We start from the raw sequence: 22,523 nt of genomic DNA, 5'->3' as shown, positions 1-22,523 counted from the left end.
GAATCTGAAGCAGTCTCCACGCCCAGCTTGGAGCCCAACACGGGGCTCAATCTCATGACCGTGAGATCATGACCTGAGCCAAAATCAAGAGTCAGACCATAACAGACTAAGCTAGCCAGGCGCACCTCATTCTGTAAGTACTGACTGTGTACTTACTACAGGTCAGGAACCTGTAAGGCATTGTGAATAAGGCAGTGAGGAAGAGAGACTAGAATCCTGCTTTCTTAGAGCTTATATTTTTTTGTTTCTTTTTTTTTTTAATTTTTTATTGTTATGTTAATCACCATACATTACATCATTAGTTTTTGATGTAGTGTTCCATGATTCATTGTTTGTGCATAACACCCAGTGCTCCTTGCAGAACGTGCCCTCTTTAATACCCAACACCAGGCTAACCCATCCCCCCACCCCCTTTCTTTCTTAATTTCTACACCCAATGTGGGGCTCAAACTCATGGCCCCAAGATCAAGAGTCACATGCTCTTCCGACTGAGCCAGTCAGGCGCCCTGGAGCTTATATTCTTAAAGAAGAAATATCATTTAAAAGAACCCCACATAATCACTTAAATCATGACATAGGCTAAGTACAACATGCTAAGAGAAAATAAATCTGATCTGATCAAGACTGTAAAATCAGAGAAAACTTGTTTGTGGAAGTGATGTCTCAGTTAAAACCCTTGCCTCTATACATCCCTTGGCAGCCAAACACATAAAAATATAGGAGTGAAAAGTTGCTCCAACAGCCACATATCACCTAACTTCAACAGGTTATCCCTTGTCTCTCATGAGCACATTTAAAATTATCTTATTATAGCCAGTTTCTCTCAAAGCCATTCACTCAGGCAAGCCTAGCTGACATCCATGGCTCTTAGGGCCTTGATTTGCATCTGTTCTACAATTTTGTTCTGAATATGTAATACACTTATATTAAAACGTATGTAGGAACATCAAAAAATATTCACTGAGGAATAATTAAATGAGAATTTGCCTCTCAATGTCAAAAAGGACTATAGTACTTCAGGTATCAATATCAAAGAAAAACATATTTTTTAAAGATTTTTATTTTATTTGAGAGAGAGAGAGAGAGAGAGAGAGAACGAGCTGGGGGGAGGGGCAAAGGGAGAGGGAGAAGCAGACTACCTGCTGAGCGGGGAGCCTGATGCGGGGCTCAATCCTAGGACCTTGAGATCATGACCTGAGCCAAAGGCAGACACTTAACCGACTGAGCCACCCAGGTGGTCCAGAAAAATACATTTTTTAAAAGTAAGAGTATTATGCTTTAAAAGTTAAATTCTAAGAGCTACGATAGCTGAAAACATTAGCAAAAGCTGGGAATAAATTAGGGGGAAAGAAGATGGTTAGACAAGGTACTTCTATGATCACAGGATGCCAAAAATTAGTTTTCAAATTTCCACAGGAACAGTATAGGACTTGTCTACTAAATTTTTTTCAGTTTGGGTTCAAGAAACCCTGGAAGGGTCAGCCCTGGAAAGCAAACAAAAATATAGGAACAAACAAAAAAGGATCAAGAAATGCTTCTTCTATTTTTTAAATAAAATAAAAAAGTACTATTAGCTCCTTCATCAAGCAACTACACTTCCAGAAAAATTACTTATCCTTGTATTACACAACTCCATTTGCCTAATCCAATGCAGGTGAGGATAACATCAGCATCAGATTTTTTTTTAATACAACCAAATGCAAAACCATTCATTGTAGCTGCCTGATTGTAGTAGAGATATTACACACACACTCCTCCTCCAAGAGATTTGAGAGTAAAGAAAGAGAGAAAATAGATTATCTAGATAAGAAAACAGGAAGTCCTGGTTTATTCAATCAGAGAAACAGTTACAAAATCTGGAGATTTTCTTTCTTTCTTTTTTTTTTTTTGACAGAGAGAGACACAGTGAGAGAGGGAACACAAGCAGGGGGAGTGGGAGAGGGAGAAGCAGGCTTCCCGTGGAGCAGGGAGCCCAATGCGGGGCTCGATCCCAGGACCCAGGGATCATGACCTGAGCCGAAGGCAGACGCTTAACGACTGAGCCACCCAGGCGTCCCTAAAATCTGGAGATTTTAAAGGAATGATGAGTTCATAAAATTAAAAACAAAAAAATGACTAATACATCTGACTACGTCAAAATTTAAAATTTCTGTGTAACAATCTTTATAACACTATCAACAAAGAGACAGCATCTGTATTATTTACAACAAAGGATTATCCAGATTATATATAAAATAAATTCTTACAGAAACATTAGGATAAAAAATTGGCAAATGAAAATTCAGAGGAAATAGATGGCAAATACTGATATAAAGGAAACTGCTCTTCTCATTAATTACTGGGAGTGTGGACTGATTTTTCCTTTATGGATGGTATATTATAACATTACTAATTAATATTTAAAATGCACAAACACTCTAGAGTATAGCAATTCCATTACTGAAGATTGTCCCTAAAGAAAATACTAGAACATGCACATAATGGCAGACATGTACTGGGATAGTAAAACAATGTTTGTAACAAGAAGAACTGGAAGCAACCTAAATGACCATCAAAAGGAGTCTGGTTAAATAAATTATGTTTGACTCATTCTATTGAGGGTTAGAAAAGAATGATATTGGAGAAACAAAAAAATTAGAAATTCAGAGCTGTCTCAAGTGATGGTAAACTATAATTTAATGGTAATGCAGACCAAGCTTCCTGTGGCATTAGTTACTAGAGATGTAAGAAAGCAGTGAAGGAGAAGGGCCAGGATCTAGGAGGAGGAAACCTAGGGAGGCCAGTTAAGCAACTAGAAATGCTTTGCCCTAGAGACAAGTGCTGATTCCTGAAGAGGAGTCCAAAGCTAAGAATTAAAAAAAACAATCCTTCTGACATTCTCAAGGACCTATGAAATAAAAAACTGGAGATCAGTGCCAGCCAAAGGAAGTGAAGATGGAAAACACTTTGTATTATTAGTACCCGGAAAAGCTGTATCCTATGGAATAAGAGTCTACAAAAGCAGACTTCACAAGGACTGGAAGACCAACTACAAAAGCCATCACAAGGACTGGAAGACCAACTTCCCATCACCTAAATCCCTGAGGTTGGATTAAGATGATATAAGATTGTGATAACCCCTACCACATGTAAACAAATTCTCTCTAGAAGTGTTATCTTAAGCTTCATATTTCCTGTTTTTATTTTTTTAAGATTTATTTGTCAGAGAGAGAGAGAGGGAGAGCACGAACAGGGGGAACAGCAGGCAGAGGGAGAAGCAGGCTCCCCGCTGAGCAAGGAGCCTGATGTAGGACTCCCAACCTGAGCAGAAGGCAGATGCTTAACCAACTGAGCCACCCAGGCATCCCCTGGGTTTTTCTTATTAAAAACAATTAGGCACATGAAAAGGCAAAACCACATGAATTTAAACTATAGGAAACAACAGAAAATATCCACAGACACACAGGCACAAGTAATGGAGTTACTAGGTATAGACTTTTAAATTACAATATGGTTAATGTAATCAAAGAGATGATGAATGGGTCTGAGTATCTTGGTAGATAATTTGAAACTATATAAAAAGAACCAAACTGAAACTGTGGAGCTAAAAAATAAACAAAAATTATAAATCAATAAGTGGGTTTAATAACAGCCATTCACAGCTAGAAAAAATTAATCTGGGTCAATACAAAATATTTGGAATAAAGCACGGATAGATATAATGATGGGAAATACAGGAAACAAGGGTAAATGGAAAGAATGAGATGAAAGGTCTAATACATGTGTAACTGGAATCAATGAATGAGAAGGGAAAGAGTAAGGTAAAGGCAAAATTTGAAGAGAAACTGGGAATCTTCCCAAAAGATATGCCATTAAGCCACAGCTTCCAGTAGTACTACAAGCCCAATGCAGGAGAAATACAAAGAAAGCCACATCTTGTCATATTATAGTAAAACTGTTAAAAAACAAACCAAAGGCAATGTGTTAAAAGTAAATCACTGACAGCCTAGATTCCATATCCAGAGAAAACATCCTTCAGAAACAAACATGATTTAAAGAGATTTTTAAATGACAAAGACTAAATTTGCCACTAAAGGATACTATAGGATACTTTTTTTTTTTTTAAAGATTTTATTTATTTATTTGAGAGAGAGAGAGACAGAGATAGTGAGAGGAAGAGCACGAGCAGGGAGGAGCGGGAGAAGCTGGGAGCCTGATATGGGGCTTGATCGCAGGACCCTGGAATCATGACCTGAGCCAAAGGCAGATGCCTAACGACTGAGCCACCCAGGTGCCCTACTATAGGATATTCTAATGCATATCAAACTTACAAGGATGCATATGTTACTTAAAAGGAAAAAAGCTAATATGGAAGATAGAATAATAAATAATTTTTAATGATAAATTTTTTAATGATATATATATATATATATAATTTTTTTTTTTTTTAAGAGAGAGCAAGTGACCAGGGGTGGCGGGGGCAGAGAGAGGAGAGAATTTTAAGCAGGCTCCATGTCCAGCATGGAGCCCCACATGGGGCTCAATCTCACAACCCTGAGATCATGACCTGAGCCAAAATCAAGGGTCAGATGTTTAACTGACTGAGCCACCCAAGTGTCCCCCAAGTTTTTAAACTTTAAATTTAAATGATAAAATAATCCGAAGGGCAAAAGCAGAAAGGGATAGAATTGGAAGAAAAATTAGAAATAAAAAATTAGAAATAGTTGACTTAAAAACAAGTAGTAATTATATTAAATAAATGGATTAAATATTCTAATATTCTAATAAAAAAACTTCTCAACTTACTTTGAGGCCATCATAAACTCGGTGCCCAAACTTGACAAATACATACCAAATGAATAATACACACAACACAATATAATTCAGTTTGCCAAAATGTTACACTCAATTCAGAAATACATAAAAAAGACAATATATTATGACCATGTTGAGTTTATTTCAAGAATCTAAGGATGGTTCAAGATTAGAAGTAGACTATAACTTTCTTAATCTGATAAAGGGTTTCTATTAACACAAAGAGAAAAAACTAACTACTAGAAACATTATAATTGTGAAATACCACTTTCTATAGATCAGGAATTAAACAAGCACACCCACTATCACATTCTACTCAGCAATGGTACTAGGGGATTCTAAATCAGTCAAAAGCATAAGATAAAGGGGTTCAGTTCACAATAAGGTGGCTGGATCCAAAATCAGGAGAAAAAAGAGAGTCTGGGAATTACAGATGAATTCAATTAGGAAACTATAAAAATGCAATAAATATTTTAAAAGTTATTTTAGAAGAATAAAGCAAGGATATACACGTTTTATCTACCTGCAACACACTGTGTATAATGCTATGCAAGTAAAATAAAACATTTATACCCATTTATATGTTCTACAATTGGAGGAAAAATACTGGCAGAGGAACATTAAACTAGAAAAGTGTGTGTTAGAATCAAGATTATGCAAGTCAACTCTTTTGCTGTTTTGCCAGAATGGATGGAGGACCAAGTCATTAGTGTGGCAGAAAATGTCTAGGCTAACCACTCTTGGCAATTCCATCACTTTGTTTTGGTTATAAGTCTGAGAACAGAGTTCTTGGAACACTGCATTAAATTAGACCTAAAAACCTAAGTATTAGTAATCTCTAAGATTTTATATTTTCCTCCTGTCCTTTACAAATCTCATGTATTCTTCTTTAGTTTTCTGAGGGGGGGGGAGCAGGAAGTACTCAGATGTTTAGTACAATGACTGCTTTATCATGTTCTTTCCACATGTTTTTTCCCCAGCTGCTGACAGCATTTTCATGGTTTATCTTTCAGCTACTACCTAAAGTGGCCTCAGCTCATTTTATCAAACCTGAACATTAAGAACGTGTCTTCTTCCTTATTACACGGAAACAATACTGTTCATTAACACTAATCAAGGATGAGGTAAAAATGATGGTGTATAACAAGTTGATATTACACATAAAATACTGGTACAGAGAAACTACGAATTGCTTTTCCTGAGAGAAGTCTGAAATGAGTACCTGAGCGAGTTCCTTCTGTTCATTCACCAGTCGGCTGCAGCTAGCGATCATCTGGTCCAGGGCATAGAGCCGGTCTTCAAGTCCTTTAATGGCTTTCATGTTCTGATTATCAAGTTTGGCAATAGTTTGACGGCATTCTGCTATAAATGGTCGAATAATCCTTGGATCAAGCTAAATGACAACAGAACATATGAATGAAGTTTTCAGCAAATAGTTTAAAATATATTTCTCACTATTTTAACACACAGCTTCAGAGGAAAAAAGTTGAAAAATATTGAGAAGTAAAAGCATGGGGAACCTAAGTTATACTTTCACAAAATTGAGAGCAGGATAATTATGTTAATAAAAAATTACTGATTATATTAGAATAATTAGGAATATAGTGCCAGGAATTATAACCTTCCAATCAATGCCATAATTTAATCAATCCTCAGTATCACACAGAAAATGTTATTTTCAAGGTCTTACAAAGTAAAGCAGAGTTAAAACACATTCTTTGTTCATTGTCTTAAAACTCTAATTTCCCTCAAAACATATCAATATCTTCAAAGTGACTTCCCTCCTGGAGGTATCTTTACTATCAGTCTCTATCTCCTAAAGGAATTTGCTTGATCAACCCCACTTTTTTTTTACTCTTCAATCTCTCCTGTTTCCTGGCTTTATTTCTACAAATTTTCTGGAATTCATGGAACCTAATTTCTCTCAACACTGTTCCCCTTCCCTTGAAAGAATACACTGTGTTTTTATGTGTAGTCTCCATTAAAACCATTCTGCCAAAGATCACCAATGACCTCCTTTCACTTGAGGCTCTTACACACTGAAAACAATCTTTGACAAACTCTGGAAGCTTTGGGGTATTACCTCACTGGTTCCTCCACAGTACCCTTCCCTGGCTCTTTTTCCTGTCTAATCCATAAATACAGATAATCCAGAAGGACTTTGCGCTCAGCCCATTCTTACTATTTCTTATATGATTTCAGCATTAAGCATAAATTTCTATGGAGCTCCCCTTCTGTAATTCCTGATCCTTCTCACAGATTTTCAGCTTGTGTTTCTGACCACTTACTAATATCTCCATGTGAGTATCAACCACGTTATCTATTATTATTAACTCATTATAGTTGTCTTCTGTTGAAATCCCTAAATGGCTTCCTTTTGCCTACAATGACATCCAAAAAATATAGCATAGTAAAGGCTTCAGTGATTGGATACCACTAAATCTTTCCAAGGCCTATCCTCTTTTCAAACTGAATTACCAATTACATCCAGACAAGCCCTGTGTTTCTCTAGCTCTGATCTTTCTTCATACTGATCATCCTGCCTAGCTGTTTGAAAGCCCATCTTTGCCTCTACATAAGGATCCTAGTCAAATACTGCCTCCTTCATGATGCCTTCCCTGATCTCTACAATCAAAGGACCATAAAATATTTAATGTAGTGTTTGGTACATAGAGAACATACAAAGGCAGTTAAAACTGAACTATTTTATTGTTATTATCAATAATCCAGTGTAATTAATAAGAGGCTGCATTTGCAACACTACAAAAAAGTTAACAGAGCCACTACTTATATATAGACAGCAGTTGCCCAATATAAATGAAGACCTTACATACGTTAACATTTTCTCAATTTTCTTAATTTCACCGTAACTGAGTCCAATCTGCACACATTTCTGATCCAAAGTATTGTACAAACCAAAGATTAGCTATAAATCATTAAGGTGATAAAGGGCTAAAAAAGATTAAAATAGATTCACATTTTTAGCTTGTGCAAAATTACAACTACACATGGACTTCACATAGCAATGATTTAAAGAAAAAAAAAACAAACCCCAAACCAGGGCTCCTGATTATGATAGTTCTGTATTTCATAATTCATTGAGAGTATAATACAACTACACTGATAAGATGGAAGAGTGTTTTGTAAATCACTTGAGTAGCAGTTACATAACTTGATTTCCTAAAATCTTATTCTACTTAATATTTTATTTCATTTGTCCACAGGTAATAAAAATTAAAATTTCTAAATGGAGTCTCTGGAGAAATTTTTTATTTTATTTATTTATTTGTCAGAGAGAGAGCAAGCGTGCATGCGCACAAGCAGGGGGCGCGGCGGGCAGAGGGAAAAGCAGGCTCCCTGCTGAGCAAGGAGCCCGATGTGGGGACTCGATCCCAAGACCCTGGGATCATGACCCGAGCCGAAGGCAGACGCTCAACCGACCAAGCCACTCAGGAGTCCCTCTGGAGAAATTTTTAAAAATATGTATTTTAAACCACAAAATTCTATTAATAATTATTTAGGAAATTTTCAATAATTGAACACAGTGCTACACTAATATTTTACTCTTGGGCTTTTCCACTGATATCTAGAAAGATTAATATTGTTGTCTTAGAAGAGAAGAAACTAAAAATTTTCTTACCCTCTTCATTCTTCCCATCCCACCTCTAAATCCACGCCCACTGCACAGAGCAAACAATAATATTTCAATAACAACACAAAAATCCTGAATGAAATACTACAACAAGATTCCATAAATTATGCTGGTATTAATCTGAACAGCTTAGAAATGAGCTAAATGTGTATATTTCCAACTATTAATCATCAGATATACAAATGTTTGCCTTTTACAGTATAACCTGAACTAGAATATCCAAGATTCATTCTAATACGAACACAGTACAACCTAAGAAAATATGTGAGTACACAAAAATGCAGCAACAATTCTAAATTTTACTTGGTATACGAGGGAGAAAACTAAACAGGTCATGAAAATGCCATCTATTAATCCATCCAAGTATTATAAAACAGAGGATTTAAATGATGTAGGGATGACACGAGTAATAAATCAATGGAGGTGCCAGGATTTGAGCCCTTATGATGCCCAATCTTAGGCAAGTTCCATAATGCCTATGTCTTGACTAGTTTCTTGAAAAAGATCTTTGATTTAGGCAGTTGGAAATACACATTACAAATACTGTTGAAACTGGGATTAGTATGTAAAAATGATGCCTTTAAACAGAATTTGCTTTTATAAGAAGAACATCAAACCTTGGCACATTTTAAAATTCACTGGCAAACAGCACTACTACTATCAGATAATCAAGTAGGTTAGTTGTTATGGGTAATTATATAATAAATGTGAGATAAAAGGAAGGCATCTCTGATGAGAGAGAAGTCCTATACTCCAGTTTAATCTATCTTTAGAAATGCCATTAGTGGCAAAGAATAAACTACCAAGAGGAGGAAAATATTAATCTAATAAAAAACTATGACAAGTGCTATTTATTACACAGTATATCCCATGAATACAATATTCCACACTGTAAAATACAGGCAGAAATATATAAACAAATATATAAAATTCTTCAAAATGTGTTTTCATTGCTTTTGAACAAAAATTTTTTAATCTAATGGGCATGCACAACTGAAAAGAATGCTTTATTATATATAGACAATATTTTAAGCTATGCTAACTCATTTTATAACAAGAGACTATAACCAAATAAAAATTTATATTTTGCTTTCATAATATAATGGCCATGTAATCTATCACAAAGACTTCAGATACACTTGGTATGTACTATGAAAGTAAATATTAACTTAGGTCAGTAATGTGACACCCTAGTAATAATACTACAGCTAACTTCTGTTTTCTGTAGATATAAATTCTTATGAATTTTAATTAAGCCAGAAAAGGATCATTGTTTCTTCTCTCTTGTCATGTAAAGTGAATAAAAATGATATGGCTGTGCTGCATTTCATTTAAACATGCAAATGCAAAGCCAATTTCAAGTCCTTTTAAAAGGGGATTCTCCTCATAGTCTATAACCCCTATTCTGACTCATGCAGAATTATATATATACTTCAATCACCCTAATTACAATCATGTACTTGACTTTCCAAAATCATGAATTAGAATTCTTAGGCTACTAAAATGTCAACATTTTAAACAGGAATACTAGTTTTCATTCCTTTTAGGCAGTAATCTTTGCATAATATATTACATACTTCCATGCCCTGGCAAATATCTTAATTGAAGCTTTCTTTGACGACAAATAATAAATGGCCAAAAAGAAATGCCTCCTTTAAAGGATGTCATCAAGGAAGTGGAAATTTAAAGAATTAAGAAGAAACCTAGAATTTATTTAAGTTTTCCATTTGGAAAAGGTATGTGCTATTTTCCATGCATTCCAGACAATGCACTGCCTTTCTCAATACTCAAAGAACAAGTCTCTTTTCCAATTAAGTGCCCTTTTAAAAAAGGTTAACTATCGTGGCAATTATCTTTAGACAATAGCAGCCTTCAAAATACTATTTTGTTTTTACTGTATAACTGAAACATGTGCCCATCAACTTCCTTTCTGAATTCAAAGATTTTCTATCAGCTTATGGATCATTTATATTTTAAAAATTTATTTATTTTAGAGAGAGAGAAAGAGAGAGAGAACATGCATGAGTTAGGGAAAGGGGAGAAGGGAGAGAGAATACCAAGCAGATTCCCCGCTGCGTGTGAAGTCTGACATAGGGCTCAATCCCAGGACCCTGAGATTGTGACCTGAGCCGAAATCAAGAGTTGGCCGCTTAACTGACTGAGCCACCCAGGCGCCCATGGATCATATTTTAAGAGATATTTATTTCCAAGGTCTAAAAGTTTTTGGAAGTATATTTAGAGAAGAACTTAATCCAAAATACAAGCTAACTATAATTACAAAATACAACCAAGAACACAATGTCGAAATTTTGAATTTGAAAATATCTCAGGCAGATATAGTATTTAAAACTTCTTTTATAAGTCAGAAAGAAGTTCCCTCTAGGGGGATGGTGATTAGAAAGATGCACACAGGATTTTCAGAGAGATGAAAATGTTCAGAATCTTCTTTTGGGTGGTGGTTACTCTGTGACCTAACCACTCAAGAACCTGTATATTTCACTGAATGTGAATCGTTCTCACCAAAAAAATTTAACTGAAAAAAAAACAAAATTTTATCTTTAATATTTTCCAAAAGACCTTGAAAGTTCTATAGCATTTATAAATATGAACATCTGATCCATTATTAACTTAAAAATATGGTAGGCTAGAGGTGGCCAAATATTACCATTTACCTATTTTCAGAGAGTGCTCCATACTTACAGCACAAGAATGAAAACATTAAGACCGCTCAAGTTTTGGGCGCCTGGGTGGCTCAGTTGGTTAAGCAACTGCCTTCGGCTCAGGTCATGATCCTGGAGTCTCTGGATCGAGTCCCACATCGGGCTCCCTGCTCGGCAGGGAGTCTGCTTCTCCCTCTGACCCTCCCCCCCTCTCATGTGCTCTCTCTCATTCTCTCTCTCTCAAATAAATAAATAAAATCTTTAAAAAAAAAAAAAAAAAAAAAAAAGACCGCTCAAGTTTTACCTAGCAGATGAAAGAGCCTAACTGCAGGAACAAATGAAAGGACAGGAGATATTAAAACATCTAAGTAATATTACAAGGTCAGAGAAAAATATATTTCAAAGTGCTACCACCAAAATCTATAGCATTTGAGTAGACACTTCAACGCTCTGCATTGCAGAAATTTTATGTATATGACCTTTAATAGTCTTCACAAATTTACTAACAATTCATAAATTAGGTTACAAGTGAAAAGATTTGATTTGTCCAAGGTTGAAACCTTGGTTATGAAGTCTCACATCAAGGCTCAATATTTCCACTATAATGTGTTACCATTCTCCCATTATATAAAACAATTAGTATAAATAATATAATTTTGAGTAGTTGAAATGACCCAAGAAATATCAAACATGACTTACTCTGCTCATGGAATCAAAGCATTTCCTGACCAACGATTCCACATCATTAGGTCTATCTTGAACATTTATCCAGTCTAACAAAGAAACATTAAAAAAAGGCAGATCACCGTCTTTAGCATCTACTGAAGTTTCATCCTGCTGGACAGTACTTTGGCAAGATTCCCTAATTTCTTTTCCATTTTCAGCATCTGTGGTATCTGGGGCTATATGTTCCACTGACTTGTGAAATGAGGTTAATAAGGATTGGTTAGTTGTTCTAGGCATATCAGGAGAGAGCACCAGTTCAGTGGAGGTTTTCATTTCAGCCTTTTCTGAGCGTTCATGTTCAGGTAAAGAATCCAGTCTTCCCAAACATTCCCTGTAACTATGTCTGGTTAGGCACTCCAACAGTGGAATCTTGGCCATTACTGAAACCGCAGTTCCTAAACTTAAAATACAAAAGAGCTGTCAGTAAAATTATGGAACCACTCTAGTTAGAGAAATAGCATTTAATTATTATACACACAAATATTACGACCTCTCTATTACGTTATGCATATACAGTCTATGTTCTTTAAAAGAAACCTAGTTAGAGAATGGTATCATTAACACATTAAAATACCACTCTCAAGTAAAGGGAGCCAGCTTGTACTAAACAACTGTACATGTGGTTTTCATCAAACCTTAAGATATAAAAAATTTGAAATAAAAAAAAAAGATTTACCACAGCAGTCCCTTAAAGTATGACTTTAAGTCAATCAAGTATTTTTTGATAAGTTGAAAGCACAGGATAAAATTAATAATCCCAATAAAGATTAAGGTAACTCTCACATTCATTATACCCTATAGACAGGTAGATGTATGTTGTCAAAAGGCATAGGGAAGATGAACTATCGATGATCTGATTTCTGTAGAACATTTGTGAAGTGACTCAGGCTCCTACGAGAAATTAACATATCTAAAAGAACTTCCCAAACAACAGTTACTTGAAAAGGTTGTTATATAAACTCTTTCTAGTCTTAAGTAATCATTCCCTTCCTTCCCAAGATCAGTCCCACTGGCAAGGCCAAAATCTTCTAATTCACACCACAAAACAGAAAAATGTGAATTAATGAGGTTCATTTTAATTAAAAAGAAAGATGTTACTTCCCTCCAATTCAATTCAAAGTAACAAAAAATGCAAAAACAAACTAAAAAATGAATGTAAAAATTGAAAGCATAAAGCATACACAGAGACAACAAAGGGCTATACTCATGCTGAATTACTGCTATATTTTTACATTCATTATAGCCCTTTTCAAAAACAACCACTGGCTATCAGATGTGCTTACATGTAAAGAGCCAGAAAACCATCTAAATGGCTTCTTTCAATCTCAGCAAGCCTACATCATCTGGCAATATTTAAAAAGGAAAATAAAAATTTCCTTGATTGCTCAATGTTTGAAAACTTTTCCATTTCTGTTAGATGTGTTATGTTTATATTTTGCCTTTACTTTAACATAAAATTGGCAGCAGGGCAAGAACGAGACAAAGATTCTTGGGTTTGTAAATGATTTAAAAGTATTTTGAGCGCTTTGCATAAAGAAAACAAGGTAAGAAAAAGAAATGTGGGTGATCCATAAAATAGGTGAATAAAATTGACCACAATTTTAAAATTTTAGAGCCTATAAAAGTCATCACAGAAGTCTCAAAAAATGAACAATTATAATAAACAATTATTAGAAATGAAAGCACATTTACTGAAACAACTGATAAACTGCAAAGGTATTTTAAACAAACATCTTATTATCCATTTTAATGGCAAACATACTGAGTAAGTTTTAACTTGATGTCTTCTATGGATTGCAGATAATTTGAATAAATACTTTCAAACTTGAAAAGTAGCTTTTGGTAAGAATTTGAACAGTCCTCCAAATTGGCCATGATTGCAGCCCAGCCTTGGTGTTGAAGATGTTCATCATGGACCAGACCTTCACAGAAAGAGCAAAGTTTCTTGGCAACTTCATACATTTCCTGAAAAGGAAGAAACACAGCAAAAGAAGGTAATGTTTGTGTGCATGTTTGCATATGTATATTTACCTGTATGCATGAATGTAGTCTAAATATATTTTAAACAAAGCACTGACAAGGGAATGTTTTAGTCTATCTTAGTGTTTGTTGTTGTGATACTGAGAAAGAAGAAAAACTCCTAACTCATTGCTGCTGGGAGTGTGTACTGGTGGAGCACCTACAGAGGGCAATTCAGCAATAACTGTCAAAAGTAAAATGGCATCTATTGTTTGGCAGAATGATTCATCTTGTAGAAATAAACGCTTAAACAAATGAACAAAAAATACTAAAAGGTTCTTTATTTCAACTATAAAATGAAATGGAACCCACCTCGCTGTCTATCAAGAAATTATGTGCATCTATACAATGGAATTTATTTAGCATTAAATAATATATATATTCATAAATATATAAGATCAATACACAGTAAATTTAAAAGGTAGGCTGGATTCATAAAGTGAATTTTCTGTGTTTACTACTGAAAAATCAGTTATAGGTGACCTACAGATCTAAATGTAAGATTAAAAAAAAAAAAAGGGTAGGTGGAGGGGGGATTCTGGAAGATAGCATAGCAGATATACACTAGCAGCTCCACACTAGCTGTTCCCTTCGTATCTTTGAGATAAGCATATATTTCTTAAATAAGATCCAAGAGCAAGACTATTGATAAACTGGACATTAAACTAAGAATTTTAATTCATCACAAGACACCATTAGTGAAATGAAAAGGCAAGCGACAGGATGGCAGAAGATATTTTCAACATTTAAACAGACAGCTTATATAAAGATTATATAAAGGCAACTAAAATCAAGTACAAAAAGATGAGCAACTCAATAAAGAGTAATTAAGAAACTAGAATAACTTCACAAAAAGGATATGCAAAGTCTCATAAATGAATGGAAACCTGTTCATCCTTATTAACAAATATAAATAAAATTACAATGGCCTACCACTACACACCCATCAGAATGACTAAAATTAAAAGCACCAAGAAAACCAAGTATCGGTGAGTTTGTTGAGCAAGTAGAACAATCATACACTGATGATGGGAGTATAAATGGATACAACCACTTCAAACAGCACATGTAAAGTTAAAAAGAGGCATACCCAAGAGAAGGCAAAAGGTGCACCAAACAACATGCAAAGATATTCACAGCAGCTTTAATCACAATAGTTGTTTTTTTTTTCTTTTAAAGATTTTTATTTTATTTATTTGAGAGAGAGAGAGAGCACAAGAGGGGGTAAGGTTAGAGGAAGAAGCAGACTCCCTGCTGAGCAAGGAGCCCCATGCGGGACTCGGTCCCGGAACTCCAGGATCATGACCTGAGCTGAAGGCAGTCGTTTAACCAACTGAGCCACCCAGGCGCCCTAGTCACAATAGTTTTTAACTGGAAAGAATATCTATCAATAGTTAAATGAACTGTAGCATGTTCATACAATGGAATACTATGCAGCAATGAATACAAAGCATTAATTCATGCAATTACATGAACGAATCTCAGGAACATAATGTTAAATAAAAGAGGCCAGACACACACACACAAAAACAATGATTCCATCTATTTAAAGTTCTAAAAGAGGCAAAGTAATTCATGGTTTTAAAGTCAGGATATTGGATGATTTTATGGAAGAGGGATGATGGGTACCAACTGGGAGTAAGCATGAAGTAAGGCTTCGGGGGTGATACCATATTTTAAAACTTCACTTTGTGAAAATGTGCCACAAATTAATATGCAATGATTTGTACATTTTCTAATATGTATATATCTCACTAAACAAAAATCTATTATTAATTTCACTAATGAAGGTATCTGAATCCAAGGTCACACCACAATTGGGGTGACCAAATTTAAACTCTGCCGATGTGACTCTAGAAGACCACACTCCTTCCACTGTTATAGGGCCTCTAATTCCTTATAAAATGCACTGTCTGACATATTCACTGTTTTGGTTACTATAGCTTCTGAGTACTTTTTAAAATCCGAGGAACATGTATTATTCCCTCCACCTTCCATTCTTCTTTCTCTTAACTTTCTTAACTATTCCTGGACACTGATCCTTCCCTGTAAACTTAAAGTCCATTTTATCTGAAACCAAACTAAACAAATAAAAAAATCAAAAGTTCCTCCTCACTCTCCAAAGCAAAAATGCCTTTTTCCCCCCCACACCAATGCTTTTCATGGCAACTTTAAATGCAATTCATTAAGCTCATGAATATATTAAAATTATGACTATGAATATTAAAAATGATATTAAGAATGTCTTTTATTTCAGAGATAGAATTTAGTGATCCATCTGTTGCATATAACATCCAGTGCACATTACTTCAAATGCCCTCTTTAATGCCATTTGCCCAATTACCCCTCCCCTCCAACCTCCCCTCCAGTAACTCTCAGTTTGATTCCCAGAGTTAAGAGTCTCTTATGGTTTGTCTCCCTCCCTGATTATGTACTGTTTTATTTTTCCCTCCCTTCCTCTATGCTCCTGTTTTGTTTCTTAAATTCCACATATGAGTGAAATAATACTTCTTTCTCTGACTGACTTATTTCACTTAGCATAATACTGTCTAGTTCCATCCATGTAGTTACAAATGGCAAGATTTCATTCTTTTTGATAGCCAGGCAATATTCCATTGTATGTATAGACCACACCTTCTTTATCCATTCATCTGTTGATGGACACTTGGGCTCTTTCCATAATTTGACTATTGTTGATAATGTTGCTATAAACATCGGGTGTGTGTGCCCCTTTGAATCACTATATTTGTATCCTTTGGATAAATACCTAGTGGTGCAATTGCTGGGTTGTAGGGTAGCTCTATTTTTAACTTTTTGAGGAACCTCCAAACTGTTTTCCAGAGTTTAAAAATGTCTTTTCATTGGCTTATAACTTATATATATATTTTAAAGATTTTATTTATCTATTTAACAGAGAGCGAGAGAGCACAAGGAGGGGCAGTGGCAGAGGGAGAGGGAGAGGCAGGTTTCCTGCTTAGCTGGATACATGGCTTGATCCCAGGACCCTGGGATCATGACCTGAGCCGAAGGCAGATGCTTAACCGACTGAGCTACCCAGGCAGCCCTATAATTTATGTTCTTGAACAGAATTTTATATATTTTTTGTTACTACTTAGATTGTAATACATTTTCCATTTCCATTCCAAAACAGGGCCCAGTACCAAGAAATGTGAATGTTTATATATTTATCACATATTCAGCCACCTTACCAAAAGTCTTTTTGACAGATTTTTATTAAATTCTCGATATTCCAAATATACAACCATATCTCATCTAAAATGGATGTTTTTTCACTTTTTTTCCATTAATTTTACCACTTACTTCATTTTCATTTTCTTATTTTGGTATATTTCTCAGAAGTTCCAAAAAAATACTGAATAGACTGATTCTGATTTATGCAAAAATGGCTCTAACATTTCGTTGATTTGAAAGCTGATTATCTTCCATATTTGGTCAATTCTAAATTTTATTTTGTTTCCTCCTAGAGCTATTTTACTTATTAAGAATAGCTGCTAAATTTTAACATATGCTTCTTCTGGACAATATTGATATGACTCTGTTTTCTTCTATAAAGTACTAACGATTGAGGTAATTAATTATATTAATTCATTTCCAAATATTGAATCACCCTTGCATTCCCATAATATATCCTCTTTGCTATTAATATATTACTCTTTTGATACTCTTCTGGTTTTATCTGTAAGAAAAAATGAGTATATTCTGTATTTTCAGGATACAAAATATTAAACATAGCCCATAAGAGCTTTCTGATTATGAAAGAGACATATTAAAATCTCCCATTTTTAAATTATGATAAATACACATGAAACTTACAGTTTTAACCCATTTTTTAAGTGTATGACTCAGAAGCCTTAAGTTTTTCACATTGCCGTGCAACCAGTACCACTATCCTTCTCCAGAACTTTTTCATCATCCCAAAGTGAAACTATATCCAATATACATAATTAACTCAACCTTCCCCTCACCCCTCAACCTTGGGTAACTATTCTTCTATTTTCTGTCTCTATGAATCTGACTCCTTTAGGTACCTCATATAATTGACATTGCGCAGTATTTGTCCTTTTATGTTTGGCTTATTTCGCTTAGCATATTTATCTTCAAGGTTTATCCATATTGTAGTTATAATTTTCTTCCTGACAAGGTTAAATAATATCCCATTGTATGTATATACCACATAATGTTGATCTATTCATCTACCAATGGACATCTGGGTTGTTTCTACCATTTGACTACAGGAAATAATTCTGGTATGAATACTGGTGTACATCATTATGCTTTAAGTTCTCCTGCAATTATTATCATTTAGCCTGTGTTGATAGGAAAATACAGATCTGACTTCTCTTTCTCACAAATTAAATCTTTTATTATAAATTTCACTTTGTTCTGTTTAATGCTTTAACATCCACTTTGTCAAGTATGAATACTGCCATTTAAAATTTTTTGTACATATTGGAAAGAAACTTTGTTCTCCTCAAGGACCTAAATATGGATATGGAAGAAAGAATCACATTTTTAAGAGTTATTTAAGTCTTTTGTTTCTGTCTACTCTATCATAGGTAACTTTATTGATTATAGCAATGTTCAGAAGTCATTAACTGCATACCATAATTTAGGAAAGAAGTTGAACAAATCATGTTTAAAACTGCTTTTCCATTCTAAGATCTTATAACTCTTTGCAAATGCAGAAAGACTAACAACTTATGAGTCTGAAAATTTAAAAACCAGACATATTAACCAGCAAAATGTTTCTCCCAAAACTTTTATTTTTATGTTTTTTTTCATGCTTCCTCTGTAATTCAGACCACTTTGCTAGCTATTTATTTATTTGAGTATAGTTGACATACAATGTTACGTTAGTTTCAGGTGTACAACATTGTGATCCAACAACTCTATACTTAGGCTATGTGCACCACAAGTGTAGCTAACCATCTGTCACCATTCAATGCTATTACAGTATCACTGACTATATTCTTTATGCTGTACCTTTTATTCCCATTTACTCATTCCATAACTGGAAGACTGTATCTCCCACTCTCCTTCACTCATCCCCCAACTTCCGGCCCCTCTGGCAACCACCCGTTGAGTTCTCTGTGCTATTTAGATTTGAATGCTTTTAGGAACTACCAATTTGTTATAACATTCACTGATACCTAAAATAGGCTAATACTTATATGAATATGAATAAGTATATGAATAAGACATCATTTTGTTAAGTAACCAATTTTTTTTTTTTTTAAAGATTTTATTTATTTATTTGACAGAGAGAGACATAGAAAGAGCAGGAACACAAGCAGGGGGAGTGGGAGAGGGAGAAGCAGGCTTCCCGCGGAGCAGGGAGCCCAATGTGGGACTCGATCCCAGGACCCTGGGATCATGACCTGAGCCGAAGGCAGACGCTTAACGACTGAGCCACCCAGGTGCCCCAACCAATTTTTAATTTTAAATTGTACTAGATGTAAATAAGTATAATAATCTCAAAAAACAATTATTTTTATCTTACCACTGCAAGTTGTGTCCTTGAAGCAACAGTGTGAAAAACTGCAGGCATCATAAGAGACTCTTCAACTTTTATTTCCATGTCATTTTCTGTTGAAAAAGTAGTTTTTGGAATAGCAGGTGGACGATCACATAAGATCATTTCTTTGTTAAAAAGAAAAATTGGATTTGTGTCCTACAGAAATAAAAAAGCAAAAGAAACTGAAGTAAAATGTTATAAATATTGAACATGCACACTGCCCTCAATATATGAAGCAGATAAACCTTACTTTTGAAGTTGAGTTCCCAATTCCCTATGTGATGTGAAACTGGGGCATGTTTGTACGAAAAGGCTCATGGACACATACCGTCCCAGCACTGTAGGTGCACACTCTTCGATCTGCAGCCATGCATTCTCCTCCATTGACCACCAGCACCTGATGCTGAATAGCAATCTTGTATTTGCTATGAATGGCATGCTTGAGGTCTGCCACACTTTAAAAGGGGTGGGGTGGAGCAAAAAATTAGTTCTACATAACTTCCCAATGACAAACTTTTTTATTATCAAAGTAGCACTGTGTAAAAATATCTGATAGATATTAATTTCACTCTAAAAAAATTTCCCCAAAACAACAGTATAAAATACAAACTTCTTGTTTCTGGAATCAGATTCCACAATCAACTGGCTGATCTTAGGTGAACAAATAACCCATTTGGCACATCTACAAGTGAGTCTATAAAATACAGGCAGTAGACATATTTATTTCTGTGCTCTTTATATAACACAGCAAAAGAATATGCTCAAATTAGCATCAGGTCTGTTAAAATCCTCAGAACACAGATGTCTGTTAAAATCCTCACATCACATTACACAAACTACATTAAGTATAAACCATAAAATTGCTTCCTTTCCCTATCTTTCAGAAAATCATTCCTTTACAGGTAAAATTGTATTTTATAAAAACCAGAACTTCAAAAAAAACAATACAATTTCAAATTCCATTTTTAAAACTAAGATTATTAATTCCACAAATTATTTGTAATATTTTCAGTGTCAGGTTTATTCTGTATTGCTATCAAGTCTTTGCTCTTAGGTCCACTACCAAAACACAAGCATGTATAGTTGTTACTATTTCCTTCCTTGCTGTCTGGCCTCAAAATATGTCCTCCCTCGCCCTGACACTTCTCCCCAAATTTCACAAATATAAGGGCATTCATTAGTCAAATATTGGAATCCCTTGCAAAGCTGGAGAATTATTAGATATTATGAGTCCTACAAACTTGGTTAAAAATATTAAACTGATTGTATTCTTGCATCAACAAACAAAACAAATACTACTGACTTTATTCATACAAGGGAATAAAAACAAATCACCAAAATACATAGGACTGATACATGTACTTTATATAGCTAGCAATAATTTTCTTAGCAATGTCCTGGGAAACTGAGAAGAGCAATCAGCTATGAAAACTTCTTCTATTTGATAGTTTTAATTTGAAATCAGTTTGTTTGCAGGTAGGTTTGTTTAATGTGAATAATATATTCACATAAACAGAACAAAGCACAATTTTATGAACCTAACTTTAGCGTTTTAGTGAAAGATGACAACTATATACGTAATATGCTAAGATAAAAGATTTAAGATATTGCTACTATTATTTTCTTATTTAACAAAGGAATAGTTTTCTCCAAATCAAATAGTTTAATTTTTGCCTACACAAAATGCAAGAGTGATGAGACTGAATGAAATACAACTTACGTTTGCACTGTAAGTTCAGTGTCAAATGTCAGGGTAGTTCCAGTGTTAACCAGAAATACATATAACTTCATGATGATTTCTCTGGATTCTGTGAGCTTATACCTCACACTCTGACCTGATTACTAAAAGAAACAGACAAGAAAAATGATCAGTTATATAAACACAACTACGAATACCCTCACATAAGACATGTTATTTATATAGTACAACTATGCCAACAACAAAAAAATAGTTTTTGGTGTCTAAGATGGCTAACTGGACAATTTGGTAAACTTGTTGCTTAAAAAATAAACAGTAATGAGACTAGTGAAAAGCATTAACTATTCTTCATTAAAAAAAATTGTTTTAAGGAAGAGGCCAGCAATTAGAACAAAAATTATGTGTATACTTCACACTGTCCTCATGTACCCTTATACATTAAGAATTAAAATTAAATACAGAGGAGGGGGGTGGGAGGATGGGTTAGCCTGGGATGGGTATTAAAGAGGGCACGTTCTGCATGGAGCACTGGGTGTTATACACAAACAATGAATCATGGAACACTACATCAAAAACTAATGATGTAATGTATGGTGATTAACATAACAATAAATTTTTTAAAAAAAGAATTAAAATGAAAAATTTCATCAAAGATCTTCCTAACTCAAAAAGTTCTTCCCTGACTGCTTCCTTAGAGCAATAAAATATTGTCTGGAGGTTAAACTTACTAATAGCAAATAAGAGTGGCCACTACTTGCAAATTAGGGGAAATGAGTTAATTCCAATTCCTTCCACCAGCTGTCTCTTAATCTAAATTCCACCTCCACACTGAGTCAGAAATGCTCCATAAGAAACTGTGACCCTACCAGTTATATCATCTTGTTGAACAGTACAAAGTGCACAGGTCTAGAAATCAGAATATTTGAAACAACTGCCATTAACTAGCTGACCAAGTCAAAACCTCATATATAAAATAAACTTCTTCAGGGAGCCTGGGTGGTTCAGTCGCTTGAGAGTCTGATTCATGGTTTGGGCTGGGGTCATGATCTCAGGGTAGTGAAATCAAGGCCCGTGATGGGCTCCACCCTCATCAGGGAATCTGCTTGAGATTCTCTCTCTCCCCCTCTCTCCCTCTGCCCCCTCCCCACCCCTCCCGTGCGCATGCTCCCTCTCCCTCTCTCTCTCTCAAATAAATAAATCTTTAAAAAATAAAATAACATAAACTTCCTCATCTACAAGGGACAGATTTCAAATCTAGCATTTTAGTTTTTACAATTAGAGGTAAAAATCCCCCAAATTAATGAAAGACCATAAATTAAGATACTAGAATATATCTTTCCTTATGCTCTTTCCAATGAGCTTTAGAGTAAAATTATCAGGGAAGAAAGAAAAAATAAGTAAGATCTTAAAATTAATGTTTCCAAAATCAGTTTTTTA

The 22,523-nt window shown here is 34.8% G+C and overlaps 1 protein-coding gene across 6 annotated transcripts in view; it reads right to left on the bottom strand.

The window, feature by feature from the left end:
• The window catches only part of RB1CC1 (RB1 inducible coiled-coil 1), a 93,463-nt gene that overhangs the window by 45,710 nt on the left and 25,230 nt on the right, over positions 1-22,523 (bottom strand). For all 6 annotated transcript variants that reach the window (XM_036073035.2, XM_036073036.2, XM_036073034.2 and 3 more), the window contains 6 exons: positions 21,108-21,229; positions 19,716-19,842; positions 19,373-19,543; positions 13,595-13,797; positions 11,806-12,232; positions 6,017-6,187 (listed from right to left, as the gene is read on the bottom strand). In XM_036073035.2, coding sequence (XP_035928928.2) covers positions 6,017-6,187; positions 11,806-12,232; positions 13,595-13,797; positions 19,373-19,543; positions 19,716-19,842; positions 21,108-21,178 — 1,170 coding nt within the window. In that variant the 5' untranslated portion in view covers positions 21,179-21,229. The remainder of the gene's footprint in view (positions 1-6,016; positions 6,188-11,805; positions 12,233-13,594; positions 13,798-19,372; positions 19,544-19,715; positions 19,843-21,107; positions 21,230-22,523) is intronic.

The sequence above is a fragment of the Halichoerus grypus genome, chromosome 5 (genome assembly GCF_964656455.1).
Source record: "Halichoerus grypus chromosome 5, mHalGry1.hap1.1, whole genome shotgun sequence".
NCBI lineage: Eukaryota > Metazoa > Chordata > Mammalia > Carnivora > Phocidae > Halichoerus > Halichoerus grypus.
The sequence above is the reverse complement of the archived record's forward strand: the minus strand, read 5'-3'. Positions and strand labels throughout refer to the sequence as shown.